The following is a 21,123-nucleotide window of genomic DNA, read 5'->3' on the forward strand; positions in this document are numbered from 1 at the left end:
TTTGGCAAATTCGTGGCAATTTTCTTTGTTAGTTAGTGTCAATTTTCCATTTTCTTTCCTGAAACAGAGGTTTCGTGGAGGGTATCCTTTCAGTTGATTTACAAACGTTTTGTAAACGTCGTGTGTTTCTTGGTTCCTCAAGTCTTCTTCAATTGAGTTTAGCTATTCATTGAGGTATTTTCTTTTAGTTTGTCTAAGTATTTTAGCTGCTTGTTTCCTGACTTCAAAAAATTTCTCTTGTGTGGTTTCTGATTTGCCACAATTGTAGTTTAAGAAGGCTCGTTGTCTCTCTTCTACTGCGTTATCACAATTTCATTTCCACCATGGGTGTTTGATTTTTTCTCTGATTAGATGAGTTCTCCTGCTTTCTGTATAATTTTCGTTTGGAAACCCCTCCAGTTGTTTGTAAGTTGTTTGTCTCATACTCCTGTAATTTTTTATTCTGGGATTTCTCAAATCAGACTTGGGAAGTAGTGGTGTTTTCTTTCTGCATTTCCTTTACGGTGTGAATTTCAGAAGTTCGTAACATGGTCTATTTGAAATTCATTTCGCTGAAGGATTGGGGATCGCCATGTTTTTTGTTTGTTAGGGTTCTTTCGAAGTGATGTTGACATGTTTTTTAGATTGTTTTGTTGGTACAACTCGATGATCCCGTCTGTGAATTTGTGTGCAGGGTAACTGCCGACTGTTTTTTCACGTTTCTCTTTGCAAATCTGTGCGTTGAAATCATCTAGAAAAATTTTGGGATCCACCTTAAGAATTTTTGACATTTAAATTTCAAGTTGTAAATGTTAGTAGGTGCGTGAACATTAATAATTGGATATGTTTTGTTGGTGTGCTTAATTTGCATGGTAATTAGTCTGTTGCTGATTGGTTTACATCTGTAACAGAGTCAAGGATGGCCACATTGTCCGCAGCTCGTGGTCGTGCGGTGGCGTTCTCGCTTCCCGCTTCCGGGTTCCCGGGTTCAATTCCCAGCAGGATCAGGGATTTTCTCTGCCTCGTGATTACTGGGTGTTGTGTGATGTCCTTAGGTTAGTTAGGTTTAAATAGCTCTAAGTTCTAGGGGACTGATGACCATAGATGTCAAGTCCCATAGTGCTCAGAGCCATTTGAACCAATTTTTTGATGGCCCAATTCACAAGGCCATGCCAAATACTGCAGCTCCTTTGCATATTCTATTGACTGTTTCGCCTTTAAATATACGGTAGTTTTTGTAGTCTGTTGATTCCGAATCGATGAATCTACTCTCTTGAAGTTAAAGGACTTGAATTTTCTGTCTGTTTGAGTTCTGTAGTAAGATTCTGCAATTTGAAGCTTATATAAGTGTTTGGATGTAAAAAGTGTGTTAACAATGCGCAAGTAGTAGCATTACTGCATTTACCAGGCATCCTAATATTTTAATAACCGTTTAAACTTTGTGTCGAATTGTTTGTGCTCTGTAGATTAGTTCAGACGTTCTTTGCACAACAGTTTTTAGCGTGGATAGGGACTGTGACTGCTGTGTAAGGATGCGGGCTGAGTTGGCATCCCTTCGCTCACGGCTTCAGGCAGCTTGAGGCTGTTGCCAATGGGCATCACTGTGGGGGTCCGGATGGGGGTTTGTCGGGGACGGCCAGCTCATCCCATGCATCCCCTGATCAGACTACGGCTGTGGCTTCCCGGGGTACTGCTCACATTGAGGCTAACCCCTCACCCGTGTTAGAGTGGGAGGTCGTCTCGAGGTGTGGCAGGGGGCGAAAGACATTCCAGAGGGCTGAACGAAAGGCCTCTCCACTTTTGTCTGATCAACCGGTTTCAGGCTCTGTCTCTGGCTGATACTGATCTTCGGCTGGACATGGCTGCTTGTCCTGTTCCAGAGGTTGCCCCTCAGTCTGCAAGATCCGGGTGGTCGCAGAGGGTGAGCTTACTGGTAGTTGGGAGCTCCAACGTCAGGCGCGTAATGGGGTCCCTTAGGGATATGGCAGCTAGAGAGGGGAAGAAAACCAATGTGCACTCCGTGTGCATACTGGGGGGAGTCATTCCTGATGTGGAAAGGGTCCTTCCGGATGCCATGAAGGTTACAGGAGGCACGCATCTGTAGGTGGGGCCTCAAGTTGGCACCAATGATGTGTGTCGCTATGGATCGGAGGAAATCCTCTCTGGCTTCCGGCGGCTATCTGATTTGGTGAAGACTGCCAGTCTCGCTAGCGGGATGAAAGCAGAGATCACCATCTGCAGCATCTTCGACAGGACTGACTGCGGACCTTTGGTGCAGAGCCGAATGGAGGGTCTGAATCAGAGGCTGAGACGGTTCTGCGACCGTGTGGACTGAAGATGTCTAGATTTGAGCCATAGGGTGGTGGCGTTTCGTGTTCCGCTGGATAGGTCAGGAGTCCACTACACACAGCAGGCGGCTACACGGGTAGCAGGGGTTGTGTGGCGTGGACTGGGCGGTTTTTTAAGTTAGAGGGCCTCGGGCAAGTACAGAAAGGACAACAGCCTCAGAGGGTGCGGGGCAAAGTCAGGACATGCGGGGACCAAGCAGCAATCGGTATTGTAATTGTAAACTGTCGAAGCTGCATCGGTAAAGTACCGGAATTTCAAGCATTGATAGAAAGCACCGAAGCTGAAATCGTCATAGGTACGGAAAGCTGGCTTAAGCCAGAGATAAGTTCTGCCGAAATTTTTACAAAGGCACAGGCGGTGTTTAGAAAGGATAGATTGCATGCAACCGTTGGTGGTGTGTTTGTCGCTATTAGTAGTAGTTTATCCTGTAGTGAAATAGAAGTGGATAGTTCCTGTGAATTATTATGGGTGGAGGTTACACTCAACAACCGATCTAGGTTAATAATTGCCTCCTTTTACCGACCTCCCGACTCAGCAGCATTAATGGCAGAACAACTGAGAGAAAATCTGGAATACATTTCACATAAATTTGCGCAGTATGTTATAATCTTAGGTGAAGATTTCAATTTACCAGATATAGACTGGGACACTCGGATGTTTAGGGCGGGTGGTAGGGACAGAGCATCAAGTGACATTATACTGAGTGCACTATCCGAAAATTACCTTGAGCAATTAAACAAAGAACCGACTCCCTACTGATAACAAACAGACACGAACTTTTCGACTCTGTAAGCGCAGAACAGGGAATCAGTGGTCATAGGGCCGTTGCAGCATCCCTGGATATGGAAGTAAATAGGAATATAAAAAAAGGGAGGAAGGTTTATCTGTTTAGCAAGAGTAATAGAGGGCAGATTTCAGACTATCTAACAGATCAAAACCAAAATTTCTGTTCAGACACTGACAATGTTGAGTGTTTATGGAAAAAGTTCAAGGCAATCGCAAAATGCGTTTTAGACAGGTATGTGTCGAGTAAAACTGTGAGGGACGGGAAAAACCCACCGTGGTTCAACAACAAAGTTAGGAAATTACTCCGAAAGCAAAGAGAGCTTCACTGCAAGTTTAAACGAAGCTAAAAAGTCTCAGGCAAACAGAAGCTAAACGATGTCAAAGTTAGCGTAAGGAAGGCTATGCGTGAAGCGTTCAGTGAATTCGAAAGTAAAATTCTATGTACCGACTTGACAGAAAATTCTAGGAAGTTCTGGTTTTACGCTAAATCAGTAATTGGCTCGAAACAGCATATCCAGCCACTCCGGGATGAAGATGGCATTGAAACAGAGGATGACACGCGTAAAGCTGAAATACTAAATTCCTTTTTCCAAAGCTGTTTCACAGAGGAAGACCGCACTGCAGTTCCTTCTCTAAATCCTCGCACAAACGAAAAAATGGCTGACATCGAAATAAGTGTCCAAGGAATAGAAAAGCAACTGGAATCACTCAACAGAGGAAAGTCCATTGGACCTGACGGGATACCAATTCGATTCTACACAGAGTACGCGAAAGAACTTACCCCCTTCTAACAGCCGTTTACCGCAAGTCTCTAGAGGAACGGAAGATTCCAAATGATTGGAAAGGAGCACAGGTAGCCCCAGTCTTCAAGAAGAGTCGTCAATCAGAAGCGCAAAACTATAGACCTATATCTCTGATGTCGATCTGTTGTAGAATTTTAGAATATGTTTTTTGCTCGCGTATCATGTCTTTTCTGGCAACCCAGAATCTACTCTAAACATGGATTCAGGAAACAGCGATCGTGAGAGACCCAACTCGGTTTATTAGTTCATGAGACCCAGAAAATATTAGATACAGGATCACAGGTAGATGCTATTTTCCTTGACTTCCGGAAGGCTTTCGATACAATTCCGCACTATCGCCTGATAAACAAAGTAAGAGCCTACGGAATATCAGACCGGCTGTGTTGCTGCATTGAAGAGTTTTTAGCAAACAGAACACAGCATGTTGTTCTCAATGGAGAGACGTCTACAGACGTTGAGGTCACCTATGGCGTGCCACAGGGGAGTGTTATGGGACCATTGCTTTTCACTATATCTATAAATGGCCTAGTAGATAGTGGTGGAAGTTCCATGCGGCTTTTAGCAGATGATGCTGTAGTATACAGAGAAGTTGCAGCATTAGAAAATTGCAGCGAAATGCAGGGAGATCTGCAACGGATAGGCACTTGGTACAGGGAGTGGCAACTGACCCTTAACATAGACAATGTAACGCACTGCGAATACATAGAATGAAGGATCCTTTATTGTATGATTATATGATAGCGGAACAAACACTGGTAGCAGTTACTTCTGTGAAATATCTGGGAGGATGCGTACGGAACGATTTTAAGTGGAATGATCATATAAAATTAATTACTGGTAAGGCGGCTACCAGGTTGAGATTCATTGGGAGAGTCCTTAGAAAATGTAGTCCATCAACAAAGGAGGTAGCTTACAAAACACTTGTTCGATCTACACTTCAGTATTGCTCACCAGTGTGGGATCCGTACCAGGTCGGTTTAACGGAGGATATAGAGAAGATCCAAAGAAGAGCGGTGCGTTTCGTCACAGGGTTATTTGCTAAGCGTGATAGTGTAACGGAAATGTTTAGCAAACTCAAGTGGCAGACTCTGCAAGAGAGGCGCTCTGCATCGCGGTGTAGCTTGCTGTCCAGGTTTTGAGAGGGTGCGTTTCTGGATGAGGTATCGAATATATTGCTTCCCCCTACTCATACCTCCCGAGGAGATCACGAATGTAAAATTAGAGAGATTCGAGCGTGCACGGAGGCTTTCCAGCAGGCATTTCATCCCGCGAACCATACGCGACTGGAACAGGAAAGGGAGGTAATGACAGTGGCACGTAATGTGCCCTCTGCCACACACCGATGGGTGGCTTGTGGAATATAAATGTAGATGTAGATGTAAAAGTGCCAATACATGTGTGAGATTTTCGCGGACATTTAGCAGACAACTCCAACTTTCTCTGTTGACTAGCCCAAGCTCCTTGAATGCGATAGCTTGGTTGTCGCCACAGGGCGAGTGAATTGACCACCTGGGGTAACGTCAATATTATTTGTACGAATCATTCTGCTTTTAATTAATTTCCAGCTAATGCGATTGTTATTATTATTATTGATAATGTTATTACATGATTGTATGGCCTCGTTGGACCACTTTAATCTATCATTTGCTGGTCATCATTTTTGATAAGTATATGTTTCGTTCCTTCCGAATGGTCCAATATATTTTCATTCTGACCTTTTTCGTTGTTCACCACAGTAAGTACCCTTTTTGCGTGTGTCGTATGTATATTTTTTATTTAAAACTTATTTCCATGTTTCTTCAGTTTCTTGAGATTTTGAGTTTTGTTTTGCAGATCATACAGTTTTTATCATATATAGACCACGTTAGTTTGTGAGCCTTTATCATGTTATTTGTTTTTTCTAGCCAAGTAGTATTTTCATTCAAGTTGTAGGTTACAATTTCTCCTAGATATTGAAACTGTTTCACTGTTTTTATTTTTCTGTTGTTTACATAGAATTTTGCATTTGTAGTTGGGCTGTTCGGATTCTTTAATGCTGCAGCTGCAGCCTATATAATTCTTGCCTGGCGTGTATATGCGTTGTGCATCGTAATTAATAGTCAAACTGACACATGTGAAATTACACGATAACAAGAGCAAAAACGTTCCAGTTAATATGGATCCGTAAACTCGACGTTTCTGAGAACCGCGAACGTGTTGTTACAAGCCGACAAGGACTTCAGTATCAAGTACACTGACGGACAAATTCGCAATACCAAAAAATAATTAATATAGAGTAATGAAATTTCGATAATACATTTGTGTAGGTAACATATTTAAGCTATTAACGTTGTAGGATCACATGTTAATATAAGAGCGAGATAAGTCATTCCAAATGTGAAATGCTGGTCATTAATTAATTAATTTATTTATTTACACGTTAGGTTCCGTAGCATCAAATTGAGGAGCAAATCTCCAAGGTATGGGACATGTCAGTACATGAAATTGCAACATAAATGTAATAATAGATAAAAATAAAATGTTTATTAACCCAAAACAAGTCAAGGGATAGGTTTGAGTAAACGCAATCAACAATATAACATAAGAATCAGCATAGTTTTTCATGGAACTTCTCAACATAATAGAAGTAGTGACCCATGAGGAAACTCTTCAGTTTTGATCTGAAAGCGCGTGGATTAGTGCTAAGATTTTTTAATTCCTGTGGTAGCTTATTGAAAATGGATGTAGCAGTATACTGCTCACCTTTCTGCTCTAGAGTTGAGAGAGTCTGATCTAAACGTAGGTTGGATTTCTGCCATGTATTAACTGAGTGAAAGCTGCTTTTTCTTGGGAGCGAGCTGATATTGTTAACAAAAAACGATAGTAAAGAATGTATATATTGAGAGGACAATGTGAAAATACCCAGACTATTGAACAAGGGTCGACAAGAGGTTCTTGAACTTACACTACTTATTGGCCAAACCACCCGATTCTGAGCCAAAAATATCGTTTCAGAATGGGAAGAGTTTCCCCAAAATATAATACCATACGACATAAGCGAATGAAAATGAGCAAAGTAGACTAATTTTCGTGTCGAACGATCACTTACTTCAAACACCGTTCGAATAGTAAAAATGGCAGCATTAAGTCTTTGAACAAGATCCTGAGCGTGGGTTTTCAATGACAGTTTACTTTCCATCTTGACACCTATAAATTTGAACTGTTCAGTTTCACTAATCATATGCCCACTCTGTGAAATTAAAACGGCGGTTTTTGTTGAATTTTGTGTTAGGAACTGTAAAAACTGGGTCTTACTGTGATTTATCGTTAGTTTATTTTCTACGAGCTATGAACTTATGTCATTGTTTGAAACCCAGCCAATGCTGCACACAACATCCTTTACTACCAAGCTAGTGTCATCAGCAAACAGAAATATTTTAGAGTTACCTGTAACACTAGAGGGTTTTTCATTTATTTAAGTAAGGAACAGGAGTGGCCCAAACAATGATCCCTGGGGCTTCTGTGAAGTTTGGAAAGTAGGAGACGAGGTACTGGTGGAAGTAAAGCTGTGAGGACGGGCCGTGAGTCGTGCTTGGGTAGCTCAGATGGTAGAGCACTTTCTTGTGAAAGGCAAAGGTCCCGAGTTAGAATCTCGGTCCGGCACACAGCTTTAATCTGCCCGGAAGTTTCATATCAGCACACACTCCGCTGTAGAGTGAAAATCTCATTCTGAATACAGATGTTGTCACACACAATGAAACATAAGGAAAGGATTTACTCGTTCGTGCTTTATTGATCTTTACTACAGATCTAGAATAGACATAACGGAAACCAAAAACAATATCACTGGCCATGGTAAACATAATTAATGCCTGTCCAAGGATCTAACACAGGGGTAAATGGTAGTTGTTCTTAGTTATGTCACTGATCATCTATATTATTTCCAGTCCACTTAATAACAGTGTAAAAAGCAATGAGTATAACGTTTGTTGCACCGTGGTCCGGCACATAACAATTACGAACAACGTGGGGTTCACGCTTGCGTATCGGGATGTGTAATAGCGGACGCGTTTCGTTTGTTTCAAGTGCCAACTTCGCTCTGCAACTTCTCGGGGTGTAACTGACGTACTGCGATGCAGCCAACGCCAGTCTTTTGATGAGTTTTCATGTTACTGATTGCGTAAGAAATATTACTGGCTGTCCATTTAAAAAAGAACATAAATTTTCTTACTGTTTAGAATGTCTCGTAGTATATACCTTCATGAGCTCCCCCCTTATATTCATACCCACGAAAGACATTTTTCAAAATCTGTTGTTTTTCCAGAGGTATTTGCGCTGAAACGTTTAAGCGGACCACCCTGTATATTATATATGTATGCTAGAGTTTCCCAAACTGTATTGCGCAGAACACTGGTGTTCCACGGGAAGATAATAAGTGCTCCGCAAAAACCTATTAATAATAGAGTTTTTTCCGCCATTTTTATGATAATAACTTTTCAAATTTTTTATTATTTCTGTTATTTGTTATGATTTCAACTTGATGTAATCACTAAACAAAACAAGTTTCATTTTTTAAAATTTTATTAATCTTCAAAATACGGCCTTCCATGAAAGTACCATAACTCTCAAAGCGTTCCGTTAGAGGAAAACTTTGGGAGCTCATACCTGCATATATAAACTTGGAGTTCCCTGCTCACTTCTGTCTGTATGTACGGGCTAATCTTAAGAACTACTGTAGAAATTTTCATCCTGTTTTGAATAATAGACTGATTCACAAGGAAGGAACATGTGTGTATTTACAGAAATTTCGTGGGAACTGCGAGAACTGTGATGCATTAAAGTTTGCCGCCGTTACGAAAGCGGTGGCAGTGCCAACCGCCGGAACTCCAGGTAGCAGCGAACCTTGAACAAAATCCGATGCAGACCCGTTGGTCCAACACGTGCCTCAAAACCAATAGTTTGCGTGATCGAACCCCTGTCGGACCACGGATTTTTCCTGTCTTTTAACCTGGCACTCACGTCTTAAAGATATCGACAATAGACAATGACGAAACAACATGCAGGGAAGAATGCATAGGACAAGGTTGATTTTAGTCCTAAAAGAGTGTAGAAGTAGCGTTGAAAATAATAAGTTATTAACGTCCTTGTTTCCGGCAGGTGGTGTCGGTGGAGCCGAACTCGCTGTGGCTGTGGCACAGATCGGAGTGGCGGTCTGCGGCTTACGAGGCGGACATCTCGCTGTTCTTCTCTCCCAGGCCCAACAACACCTGCCACGTCTTGGTGAGTAACGCCACGCCACACCATACGGTACCATCCATGCACTGCCCGGTGTACGAGCCAGCGTGCGGCTGAGTCTGTGAGCAGATGGCAGTCTACAGCTAGCAAAGGTTTCTCCTTATTTAAACAAACATCAAAAAATGGTTCAAATGTCTCTGAGCACTATGGGACTCAACTGCTGCGGTCATCAGTCCCCTAGAACTTAGAACTACTTAAACCTAACTAACCTAAGGACATCACACACATCCATGCCCGGGGCAGGATTCGAACCTGCGACCGTAGCAGTCGCACGGTTCCGGACTGCGCGCCTAGAACCGCGAGACCACCGCGGCCGGCAAAACAAACATCCAAACAAAAGTTTTGCATCACCCTGGTTCCCAGAACTCCTGAACATAGACGTTGACTGTGGATATTGTAGCACAGACACTCCCTTTGACTGTTCAGAGATGTCACTAAACTCGCCCAAAGATGTAAACAACCGTGCATGAGCAGCGCCTGTTAAACGGAGGGGGTCCGACAACCGATCAGTTCCAGTCATTCCACCGGGAAGGAGGTACGCGGCTGGTGTCTGTATTTCAACCATGCCTAGACGGTCAATACCGCGGTTGATAGCGTCCGCATTGTTACTTTGTGCCACGAAGAGCTCTGGACAAGGGAAGTGTCCAGGCGTTTCAGAGTGAACCAAAGCGATGTTGTTCTGACATGGAGGAGATACAGAGAGACAGGAACTGTCGATGGAATTCCCCGCTCAGGCTGCCCAAGGGCTGCTACCGCAGTGGATAGCCGCTACGTACGGATTGTGGCTCGGAGGAACCCTGACAGCAACGCCACCATGTTGAATAATGCTTTTCATGCAGCCACAGGACGTCATATTACTACTCAAACTGTGCGCAATAGGGTGCATGATGAGCAACTTAACTCCTGACATCCATGACGAGGTTCATCTTCGCATCCACGACACCATGCAGCGCGGTACAGATGGGCCCAACAACATGCGGAGTGGACCGCTCAGGATTGGCATCGCGTTTTCACCAATGAGTGTCGCATATGCCTTCAACCAGACAACAGTCGGAGACGTGTTTGGAGGCAAGCCGGTCAGAATGAACGCCTTAGACACACTGTCCAGCGAGTGCAGCAAGGTGGAGGTTCTCTGCTGTTTTGGGGTGGCATTACGTGGGGCCGACGTACAGCGCTGGTGGTCATGGGAGGCGCCGTAACGGCTGTACGATGCGTGAATGCCGTCCTCCGACCGACAGTGCAACCGTATCGGCAGCATATTGGCGAGGCATTCGTCTTCTTGGACGACAATTCGCGTCCCCATCGTGCACATCTTGTGAATGATTTCCTTCAGGATAACTAAAATGGTTCAAATGGCTCTGAGCACTATGGGACTCAACTGCTGTGGTCATTAGTCCCCTAGAACTTAGAACTACTTAAACCTAACTAACCTAAGGACATCACACACATCCATGCCCGAGGCAGGATTCGAACCTGCGACCGTAACAGTGGCACGGTTCCGGACTGCGCGCCTAGAACCGCGAGACCACCGCGGCCGGCTTCAGGATAACAAAATCGCTCGACTAGAGTGGCCAGCATATTTTCCAGACATGAACCCTATCGAACATGCCTGGGGTAGATTGACAAGGGCTGTTTACGGGTGATGTGACCCACAAACCGCTCTGAGGGATCTACGCCGATTCGCCGTTGAGAAGTGGGACAATCTGGATCAACAGTGCCTTGATGAACTTGTGGTTAGTATGCCACGACGAATACAGGCATGCATCAATTCAAGAGGATGTAGAGGTAACGGTGTGTACAGCAATCTGGACCACCGCCTCTGAAGCCCTCGCTGTATGGTCGTACAACATGCAATGTGTGGTTTTCATGAGCAATTAAAAGGGCGGTAATGATGTTTATATTGATCTTTATTCCAATTTTCTTTACAGGTTCCGGAACTCTCGGAACCGAGATGATGCAAAACTTTTTCTGATATGTGCTTTACCAGTTACTGTGACATAAAAAGAAACGATTACAAGTATTACAGAAGACTGCCCAATATAAGATTGTTTGGTCGAATAAGAAGCTAAGATGACCTGCAACAAGAGAAAAAAGTCAAAGGACATAGAGGGAATCGAAGTGATATAATGCTAGGTCTGTTTCTAGAAACTGAAGTTGATGGGTTGGTAAGAAGGAACGTAGGCTTTAACAGCATGTCAACGTGTATGACGTTTGCTGACAGAGCACGAACTGTAAATGGGAAAGGAAATAGACCATGTACTTCTGAAAGAAACACCCAAGCATTTGCCTTCAGCTGTTTAGGGAGTGCACGGAAAAGTCTAATCACGAAAGTCCTAAATCGGTATGGCTGGACGGTGATGCGAATCCATTGTCTTAACCACCGTGTTGACTCGGTAGCATGTGCATTGCTTGACAAAAGCCGTGTAGCATCCACGATGGGACGAATAAATGTAATGAAACGCCGGCCGGGGTGGCCGAGCGGTTCTAGGAGCTACAGTCTGGAACCGCGCGACCGCTACGGTCGCAGGTTCGAATCCAGCCTCGGGCATAGACGTGTGTGATGTCCATAGGTTAGTTACGTTTACGTAGTTCTGAGTTCTAGGGGACTGATGGCGTCAGAAGTCCCATAGTGCTCAAAGTCATTTGAACCATTTTTTATAATGAAACTTCACGGGTTGAGGGGGCATTTGATGTTATTTCAGTGACAAATCGAGTCCAATTTACAAAGAACTTGGCAGTAAAAGGCTACAGATCCCTCTGTCCTGGATCCAGGCACTGATTCGTTTGCGAAAGGCATCAAGAAGCCGTTGTATCCTGTCCGGGGGAAAGGTGGACCACAATTGCACGACTGTTGTGACTGGTCCTCGATATCTCGGATACTGGTACTGGGTCAGAGTCAACGTCCGAGGTTGTCCTTCACACGTTCCATTGGAAGCGGATCTGGGGATCTTGCTCACCACGTAAGTACCACAATATTACGTCGGCAGTTTACATGCACATGTGCTATGTGTAGTGAGCTTTTTTCTAAGGAAAAATGACAACACGATACTGCTGCATGAGAGGTGACACAGGAGGACGCAGGGATGTCAGTGATTATTCTTTGTGCCGTCAACATTCCCTCAAGTGCTAGCAGCCGTGACCTGAAGTTCAAATGGTTCAAATGGCTCTGAGCACTATGGGACTTAACTTCTGAGGTCATCAATCCCCTAGAACTTAGAACTACTTAAACCGAACTAACCTATGGACATCACATACACCCATGCCCGAGGCAGGATTCGAACCTGCTACCGTAGTGACCTGAAGTCATATCCGATGTCAACCATACACCATGGAACCAGGAGTAACACCGCTGCCACTCCAAAGCTTTGAAAGAATTGGTCCTCTCCTCTGCCTCGCCATACGATTGTCACCCATAGTAGTGGACCGAGATTTATCGCTGAACACAGTGCAGCGCCATTCATCAGCAGAACACGTCTTCCACTCACGGTAACACTCCAAACTTAACCCTTTGTGTTGTGGTAACGGAAGCCTACACATGCGACTGTCATTCCTTTTTGGAACTACTGCTACTCTCCGAAGAGTGGCGCAAGATGACACAGAATGTTGCAAGGAGTCTTATTGCTTGATCTAGGATGGCAGACGCAGATGTTTGGAGTTATAAGGTGCTTGGCGCTTGGTGATTCTTCCTATCGGTGGTCAGACGTGGTCGACTGAAACTTTGACGACGAGCATGCTTCCCCTCACGTCGCCATGCAGTCCAGTATCTAGTCGCTGTCATATCTGAACGACCCACAAAAGTATGGATATTTTACGACTGGAGAATCCGGCCAAATGGAGGCCCCTGCAAACTCTGTCATTAGCTGATAACGCTTCCTCGCACGTTACCGACATCTCCATGTCCTCCGCAGTGTTCACTCGTCATATGACGCTGCTCACGCCCCTTACGTACCCTAACAGGCCTGATAACATGTCTAAACACGGCCGATACCAATGCACTTGACGGCCGTGTTACTTGTCAGAGGGAATTACAAATCATTTACATACATACAGATTGTGTGCGCGTGTACCAAGCTACTCGGACATGCGATCGTGTCTTCTGGGTGTTTCACCTTTTTGTCAGGCAGTGTGTGTGTATATGTCAGATTGTCGGAGACGAAGAACGCAGCAGTTGCGGTCAACTGAAGAGGATAGCTGGAAAGCGCGTTCGAGTTTACTGCTCCAGCAATTATATGTAAGCATGGCAGACGCAGACTGTACCTTCCGCATCTGCCTACCTTCCCCAACTCGCATTCTATACCAACTCATCCACTTTCCGCTCTCCAGGTCAGTTTTTTATGGATTGTCGCATCTCCCCTGGGCACCACAGTCACCAGATCTCAATATTACTGAGACTTCTGTTCTACTTAGGAGAGACGGGCGTGTGATCGCAATCCATCATTGTTACCTGAACTTACCACTATTTTGCAGGAAGAATGATATAAGCTTTTCTTGAAGACCATACATGACCTGTATTTATCCATTCCGAGACGACTGGAAGTTATTTTGAATGCCAGTAGATTTCCTACAACGTAGTAGGCATGATAATGTGTTGTACTTTTGGTTTTTCCAGATTTTTGTCGGCTCCCCTGTATGTTTGTTATGCTCTGCTACTGTGCATTGTACAGGTAGATATAGTAAAGGATCCAAGGTCGAGGAGAGGAGATTCGTGGTAGTGATAAACATTTTTGTACAAGCGTTTATTTGTTTACATACATCTATTTCCAAATTTCGCAGCTAACTTTTCGGAGCGTAAAGTAGCGTGTAAAATACAACGTCTCGAAAATGCCAAATAATTCTGTAAATTACAAGCTACGTTTAACGTGACATACTTTTTACTTGCTTGTGTGAGAGCCTGCCTGTGTAACCTGTTTGGTAACGTCGCAGTCAAGTAAAGGCGTACATTTCCAGGTGACAGTATGTGCTGTCAAGAACAAACGCGATACGAGTCGTGAGTCCATAGACAGAACCGACAAAACAGAGCAAGCTGAGTAAAGGAAGACAGAGGGGAAAAACCAACCACTAAGATAGAAAAAAAATTGTTGTAGTTGCATTAAATCACCGAAAAACTTTTATTTTTGTTAGTATCTGAAAATGACACGTTTCGCTTGACCTTATTTTCATTTGTTTTGTGAAAACAATCCAAATCACTCGAACACGTTAGAGAATATCGTAAAAATAAATATTCAAAATATCAGAAAATGTTAGTACTTCATTCTCAAAAATACTCTCGAATTCTCAGGCATACTTTTAAGTACTCTTAAATCCACTTAATCATTCAACAATAACCTAATTTGAAAGAAAGTATTCTGTCACTCGTTTATTTCTTTACGGAACACGAAGAACATTCCAAAAAATTCGAGAACGCCCTGAAATAGTCGGGAACATTCCAAAACATTCATAAACGATAGTGGAAAACGTTAGAGAAAACACTGGAAATTCCGTTTGTTCGCCGCCAATGAAATACACTCTGCAAAAATTTATAAGATCTATTTGGCAATGAATGGTATAATTCCACTCTATGACAGACTGCTCCTTTAAACGAAAGTACAGGATTTAATTGATGTGCACTGGCCATGGAAGTAGCTCCTAATGATGTCATTTCAAAGCAAGCATTGTAATGCTCTCGTATTTTGTAGAAAATTGTTTGATTCCGGAGATTCTCCAATCATGTTGTAATTCTGGTAGAGCCACTTTATCTGATGTCAACCAAAGTTTTTCACTCACGTAACACATTACTGGTGTTTCTCAGCACTTAGTCCCGAAGCGGAGAAAATCTCCGACCCAGCCGGGAATCGATCTGGGGTTCCTTTGGCTAGTAATCCGGCAGGCTGATCTCGCAGCTACCGGGGCGTCTGTGTGTCAGCTTGCTGCAGTGTCTCACTCTACACTGTTCTCTAATTTAATCTCGTTGTTCATCTGTTTTCTCTCAACCGATTCATTCTCTTAGGCTATGAAACTAAACACGCTTCTGGCTCCTCATCTATTTCATTTCTTCACGGTTCTGTTTTCTTCTTTTCAGTTCACCACTGGCAAGATCTACTCTTCTTTTACACAACAACATCCTGTTAATTGTTAATGTCGATTAGCGCAGTAAAATTCCACGGAATACACTGTTCGTTAACTCAAGCAATTCAGTTTCACTTAAATTCGTTTCACTTTGTGTCATTTTCAGTTTTTATTGATCCACTGTAATCAATTTCCTAACATATAGTGGCACACGTGTCTCGCCATTGCCTGCATACAAGGTGACAATTACTGAACTACATGAAAAAAAACATAAATTAATTACAAACTACGGCGTGCACATACTTTATTCAACATGTAAACGTCACTACGGCCTATTTGGATTTAGGTTATGACATGTTCGATATTCCTGCCATCATTGGCGAGTAGCGAAATTCTGCACGACCTGATGAATCATCAGAACATCGATGCTGTTGGTTATGGTGTTACTGATGTATACCTTGTCTTTAATACAGCCCCACAAAAAGGAATCGGATGTGTTCAGATCCGGAGAATCGAGGCCCACGCCAGTGGCCTCTGGGTACCCCAGAGCCAGAATGCGGTTCCCAAAGCGCTCCTCCAGGACATCAAGTACACTCCTGCTTCGTCGTGGTCAAGCTCCGTCTTGCATGAACCATATCTTGCCGAAATCAGGGTCGCTTTGGATAATGGGAGTGAAAGCATCTTCCAAAATCTTCACGTATTGTTCGGTCGCCACCGTGCCATCAAGGAATATCGCACCAATTATTCCGTGACGTGACATTGCACACCACACAGTCACCCGTTGAGGGCGAAGAGACTTCTCGACCGCAAAATGCGGATTCTCAATCCCCCAGATGTACACACTCGCCCGTTGAGGGTGAAGAGACTTCTAGACCTCAAAATGCGGATTCTCAATCCCCCAAATGCGCCGATTATGCTTATTGACGAATCTCTCCAAGTGAAAGTGGGATTCGTGGCTAAAGCAAACCATGCGCATGCGCGTTCTAATACCCATCATGCCCCGCGGCCAACCGTACAGTTCGAACGCCCTAACGCAAACCGTTCACAAGTGCTAAAGACGCGAAATTTAACCGACAGGAAGAAGATGCTGTGATATGCAAATGATTAGCTTTTCAGAGCATTCACACAAGGTTGGCGCCGGTGGCGGCACCTACAACGTGCTGAGACGAGGAAAGTTTCCAACCGATTTCTCATACACAAACAGCAGTTGACTGGCGTTGCCTGGTGAAACGTTGTTGTGATGCCTCAAGTAAGGAGGAGAAACGCGTACCTTCACTTTTCCGACTTTGATAAAGGTAGGATTGTAGCCAATCGCAATTGCGGTTTATCGTATCACGACATACCTGTTCGCGTTGGTTGAGATCCAATGACTGTTAGCAGAATATGGAATCGGTGGGTTCAGGAGGGTAATACGGAACGCCGTGCTGAATCCCATCGGCCTCGTATCACTAGCAGTCGAGGTGACAGCCATCTTATCCACATAGCTGTAACGGATCGTGCAGCCACGTCTAGATCCCTTAGTCAACAGATGAGGACGTTTGCAAGACAACAACCATCTGCACGAACAGTTCGGCGACGTTTGCAGCAGCATGGACTATCAGCTCGGAGACCATGGCTGCATTTACCATTGACGCTGCATCACAGACAGGAGCGCCTGCGATGGTGTACTCAACGGCGAACCTGGGCGCACAAATGGCAAAACCTCATTTTTTCAGATAAATTGAGGTTATTTTTACAGTATCATGATGGTGGCATCCGTGTTTGGCGACATCGCGGTGAACGCATATTGGAAGCGTGTCTTCGTCATCGCGATACTGGCGTATCACCCGGCGTGATGATATGGGGTGCCGTTGGTTACACGTCTCGGTCACCTCTTGTTCGCATTGACGGCACTTTGAACAGTGGACGTTACATTTCAGGTGTGTTATGACCCGTGGCTCTACCCTTCATTCGATCCCTGCGATACCCTACATTTGAGTAGGATAATGCAAGACCGCATGTTGCAGGCCCTGTACGGCCTTTCTGGATACAGAAAATGTTCGACTGCTGCCCTGGCCAGCACATTCTTCAGATCTCTCACCAATTGAAAACGTCTGGTCTATGGTGGCCGAGCAACTGGCTCGTCACGATACGCCAGTCACTACTCTTGATGAACTGTGGTATCGTGTTGAAGCTGCATGGGCAGCTGTACCTGTACACGGCATCCAAGCTCTGTTTGCTCGATGCCCAGGCGTATCAAGACCGTTATTACGGCCAGAGGTGGTTGTTCTGGGTACTGATTTCTCAGGATCTATGCACCCAAATTGCGTGAAAATGTAATGACATGTCAGTTCTGGTATAATATATTTGTCCCATGAGTACCCGTTTATCATCTGCATTCCTTCTTGGAGTAGCTGTTTTAATGGGCAGTAGTGTAGTTTGATAATTGTGGGGCTGTACGTGGTGAAGGGCCGAGAAGCACTTGAGTGGTGGCTGTGTGTTGCAGGCGCAGTGCCGGTCTCGCGCCTGGTTGTGGCCGCTGGACGGCGGCGCCAGCTTCTGCGCGCTGACGCGCCTCGCGGCAGACTCCAGCTTCCTGGGCCCGCTGGCCACGCAGGCCACCGACGACCCCGTCTGCACGCAGTTCTCCTCGGCCGCCTGCCCGCGGCTCGCCGTCCCAGCGGTACGTCGCCAGCCACTTGTAAGGCGTTTTTCTCTTAACTTACAACATAATAAGTGATAGCAAACTTAATTTCGGCAGGTAAAAGCACACTTACTGCGGAGTTGTGAACATATTTTTGCTATCATGTAGCTGATGAATTTAAGTCAGCTTTAGACATATCAAAGTGTACAAATTTCAGTTTTGGGGGATTAGATGCAACATGTTGCGCATAATTGGGACTGCCGAAATGTGCATTTAAGTGAATTGACAACTCAAAAAAATGTTCAAATGTGTGTGAAATCTTATGTGACTTACCTCCTAAGGTCATCAGTCCCTAAGCTCACATACTACTTAACCTAAATTATCCTAGGGACGAACACACACACCCACGCCAAAGGGAGGACTCGAACTTCCGCCGGGGCCAGCCGCACTAAACAACTCAATTCGCCCTCTAAACGAGCTGCACACGAATCGTAAAGTTGCTTGTTTCAGGGAGTAACTAGCCTTCTCCATGCATATTTTGGAGGCAACTGGGGTTATTCGTTCGAGACGTAAACTCGGTTCCTTATATATATAAAAAAATGCAGTGTCATTCCATGATGAGGTTAAAAACTTTCGGGGATAATGGACAAGGTTAAATTTATCAGTTTAAGGTACGGGTACCTGATCTATATTATCGACATAAGGGGCAATCTGAGCAGCCGTCGTAGATTGTTTACAGATTATGCTGTCATTTACCGTCTTGCCAAGTCATCATATGACCAAAACGAATTGCAAAATGATTTAGATAAGATATCTGTATGGTGCGAAAAGTGGCAATTCACACTGAATAAGGAAAAGTGTGAAGTTATTCACATGAGCACTAAAAGAAATCAGCTACATTTCGATTACGCGATAAGTGACACAGATCTGTAGGCTATAAATTCAACTAAATATTTAGGGATTACAATTACAAATAACCTAAATTGGAACGATCACATAGATGATATTGTGGGTAGAGCAAACCAAAGACTGTGATTCATAGGCAGAACACTTACACTCCTGGAAATGGAAAAAAGAACACATTGACACCGATGTGTCAGACCCACCATACTTGCTCCGGACACTGCGAGAGGGCTGCACAAGCAATGATCACACGCACGGCACAGCGGACACACCAGAAACCGCGGTGTTGGCCGTCGAATGGCGCTAGCTGCGCAGCATTTGTGCACCGCCGCCGTCAGTGTCAGCCAGTTTTCCGTGGCATACGGAGCTCCATCGCAGTCTTTAACACTGGTAGCACGCCGCGACAGCGTGGACGTGAACCGTATGTGCAGTTGACGGACATTGAGCGAGGGCGTATAGTGGGCATGCGGGAGGCTGGGTGGACGTACCGCCGAATTGCTCAACACGTGGGGCGTGAGGTCTCCACAGTACATCGATGTTGTCGCCAGTGGTCGGCGGAAGGTGCACGTGCCCGTCGACCTGGGACCGGACCGCAGCGACGCACGGATGCACGCCAAGACCGTAGGATCCTACGCAGTGCCGCAGGGGACCGCACCGCCACTTCCCAGCAAATTAGGGACACTGTTGCTCCTGGGGTATCGGCGAGGACCATTCGCAACCGTCTCCATGAAGCTGGGCTACGGTCCCGCACACCGTTGGCCGTCTTCCGCTCACGCCCCAACATCGTGCAGCCCGCCTCCAGTGGTGTCGCGACAGGCGTGAATGGAGGGACGAATGGAGACGTGTCGTCTTCAGCGATGAGAGTCGCTTCTGCCTTGGTGCCAATGATGGTCGTATGCGTGTTTGGCGCCGTGCAGGTGAGCGCCACAATCAGGACTGCATACGACCGAGGCACACAGGGCTAACACCCCGCAACATGGTGTGAGGAGCGATCTCCTACACTGGCCGTACACCTCTGGTGATCGTCGAGGGGACACTGAATAGTGCACGGTACATCCACACCGTCATCGAACCCATCGTTCTACCATTCCTAGACCGGCAAGGGAACTTGCTGTTCCAACAGAACAATGCACGTCCGCATGTATCCCGTGCCACCCAACGTGCTCTAGAAGGTGTAAGTCAAATACCCTGGCCAGCAAGATCTCCGGATCTCTCCCCCATTGAGCATGTTTGGGACTGGATGAAGCGTCGTCTCAAGCGGTCTGCACGTCCAGCACGAACGCTGGTCCAACTGAGGCGCCAGGTGGAAATGGCATAGCAAGCTGTTCCACAGGACTACATCCAGCATCTCTACGATCGTCTCCATGGGAGAATAGCAGCCTGCATTGCTGCGAAAGGTGGATATACACTGTACTAGTGCCGACATTGTGCATGCTCTGTTGCCTGTGTCTATGTGCCTGTGGTTCTGTCAGTGTGATCATGTGATGTATCTGACCCCAGGAATGTGTCAATAAAGTTTCCCCTTCCTGGGACAATGAATTCACGGTGTTCTTATTTCAATTTCCAGGAGTGTAGAAGGTGTAACAGGTCTATTAAAGAGACTGCTTACACCACGCTTGTCCGCCCTATTTTGGAGTAGTGCTGTGCGTTGTGGGATCCGTATCAGGTGGGACTGAAGGGCAACTCGTATTGTTTTTCGCGTAATAGGGGAGATAGTGTCACAGACATGATACGTGAATTGGAGTGACAATCATTAAAACAAAGGCGTTTTTCTTTGCGACGGGATCTTATCGTGAAATTTCAATCACCAGCTTCCTCCTGCGATTGCGAAAACATTCTGTTGGCACCCACCTACATAGGGAAAAATGATCATCACGATAGAATAAGAGAAATCAGGGCTCGCACACAAAAATCTAAGTGCTCGATTCTCCCGCGTGCCGTTCGAGAGTGGAACGGTAGAGAGACAGCTTGAAGGTGGTTCATTATACCCTCTTCCAGGCACTTTACTGTGAATAGCAGAGTAATCACGTAGATGTAGATGTAGATGTCCGGGAACAGCTCAGTCGAAAGTTATAAGTGAAAATCTTTCGGATACCCCTGACAGTGGAATACATGCACCTGTACTGTTGTTGCTAAGACTGTAGAGCAGGCAGCTGTCAGAAGTGGTAATATGGACCAAAACAAGAAGAAATGTCTAGTAAACATGGGCTCTAAAACACATAACTTAAGGCCTATGAGCACTTGTTCTATAAAGGAGATTTGTTTCACAGTAGCGAAGATGAACAAGTTCTCATAGCTCCTCAAGTGCGTTTCACAGCTCTTCTTTAGCAGACTTTCTTTCTTGTCTTGGTCCATACTACC

The 21,123-nt window shown here is 45.1% G+C and overlaps 1 protein-coding gene across 1 annotated transcript in view; it reads left to right on the top strand.

Annotated features, from left to right (window-relative positions):
• Nucleotides 1-21,123, top strand: part of LOC126281250 (uncharacterized) — a 68,385-nt gene that overhangs the window by 32,639 nt on the left and 14,623 nt on the right. The window contains exons 4-5 of the mRNA XM_049980046.1: nt 9,054-9,176; nt 17,722-17,898. Of these exons, the coding sequence (XP_049836003.1) occupies nt 9,054-9,176; nt 17,722-17,898 (300 nt within the window). The remainder of the gene's footprint in view (nt 1-9,053; nt 9,177-17,721; nt 17,899-21,123) is intronic.

This window comes from Schistocerca gregaria, chromosome 1 (genome assembly GCF_023897955.1).
Source record: "Schistocerca gregaria isolate iqSchGreg1 chromosome 1, iqSchGreg1.2, whole genome shotgun sequence".
Taxonomy (NCBI): domain Eukaryota; kingdom Metazoa; phylum Arthropoda; class Insecta; order Orthoptera; family Acrididae; genus Schistocerca; species Schistocerca gregaria.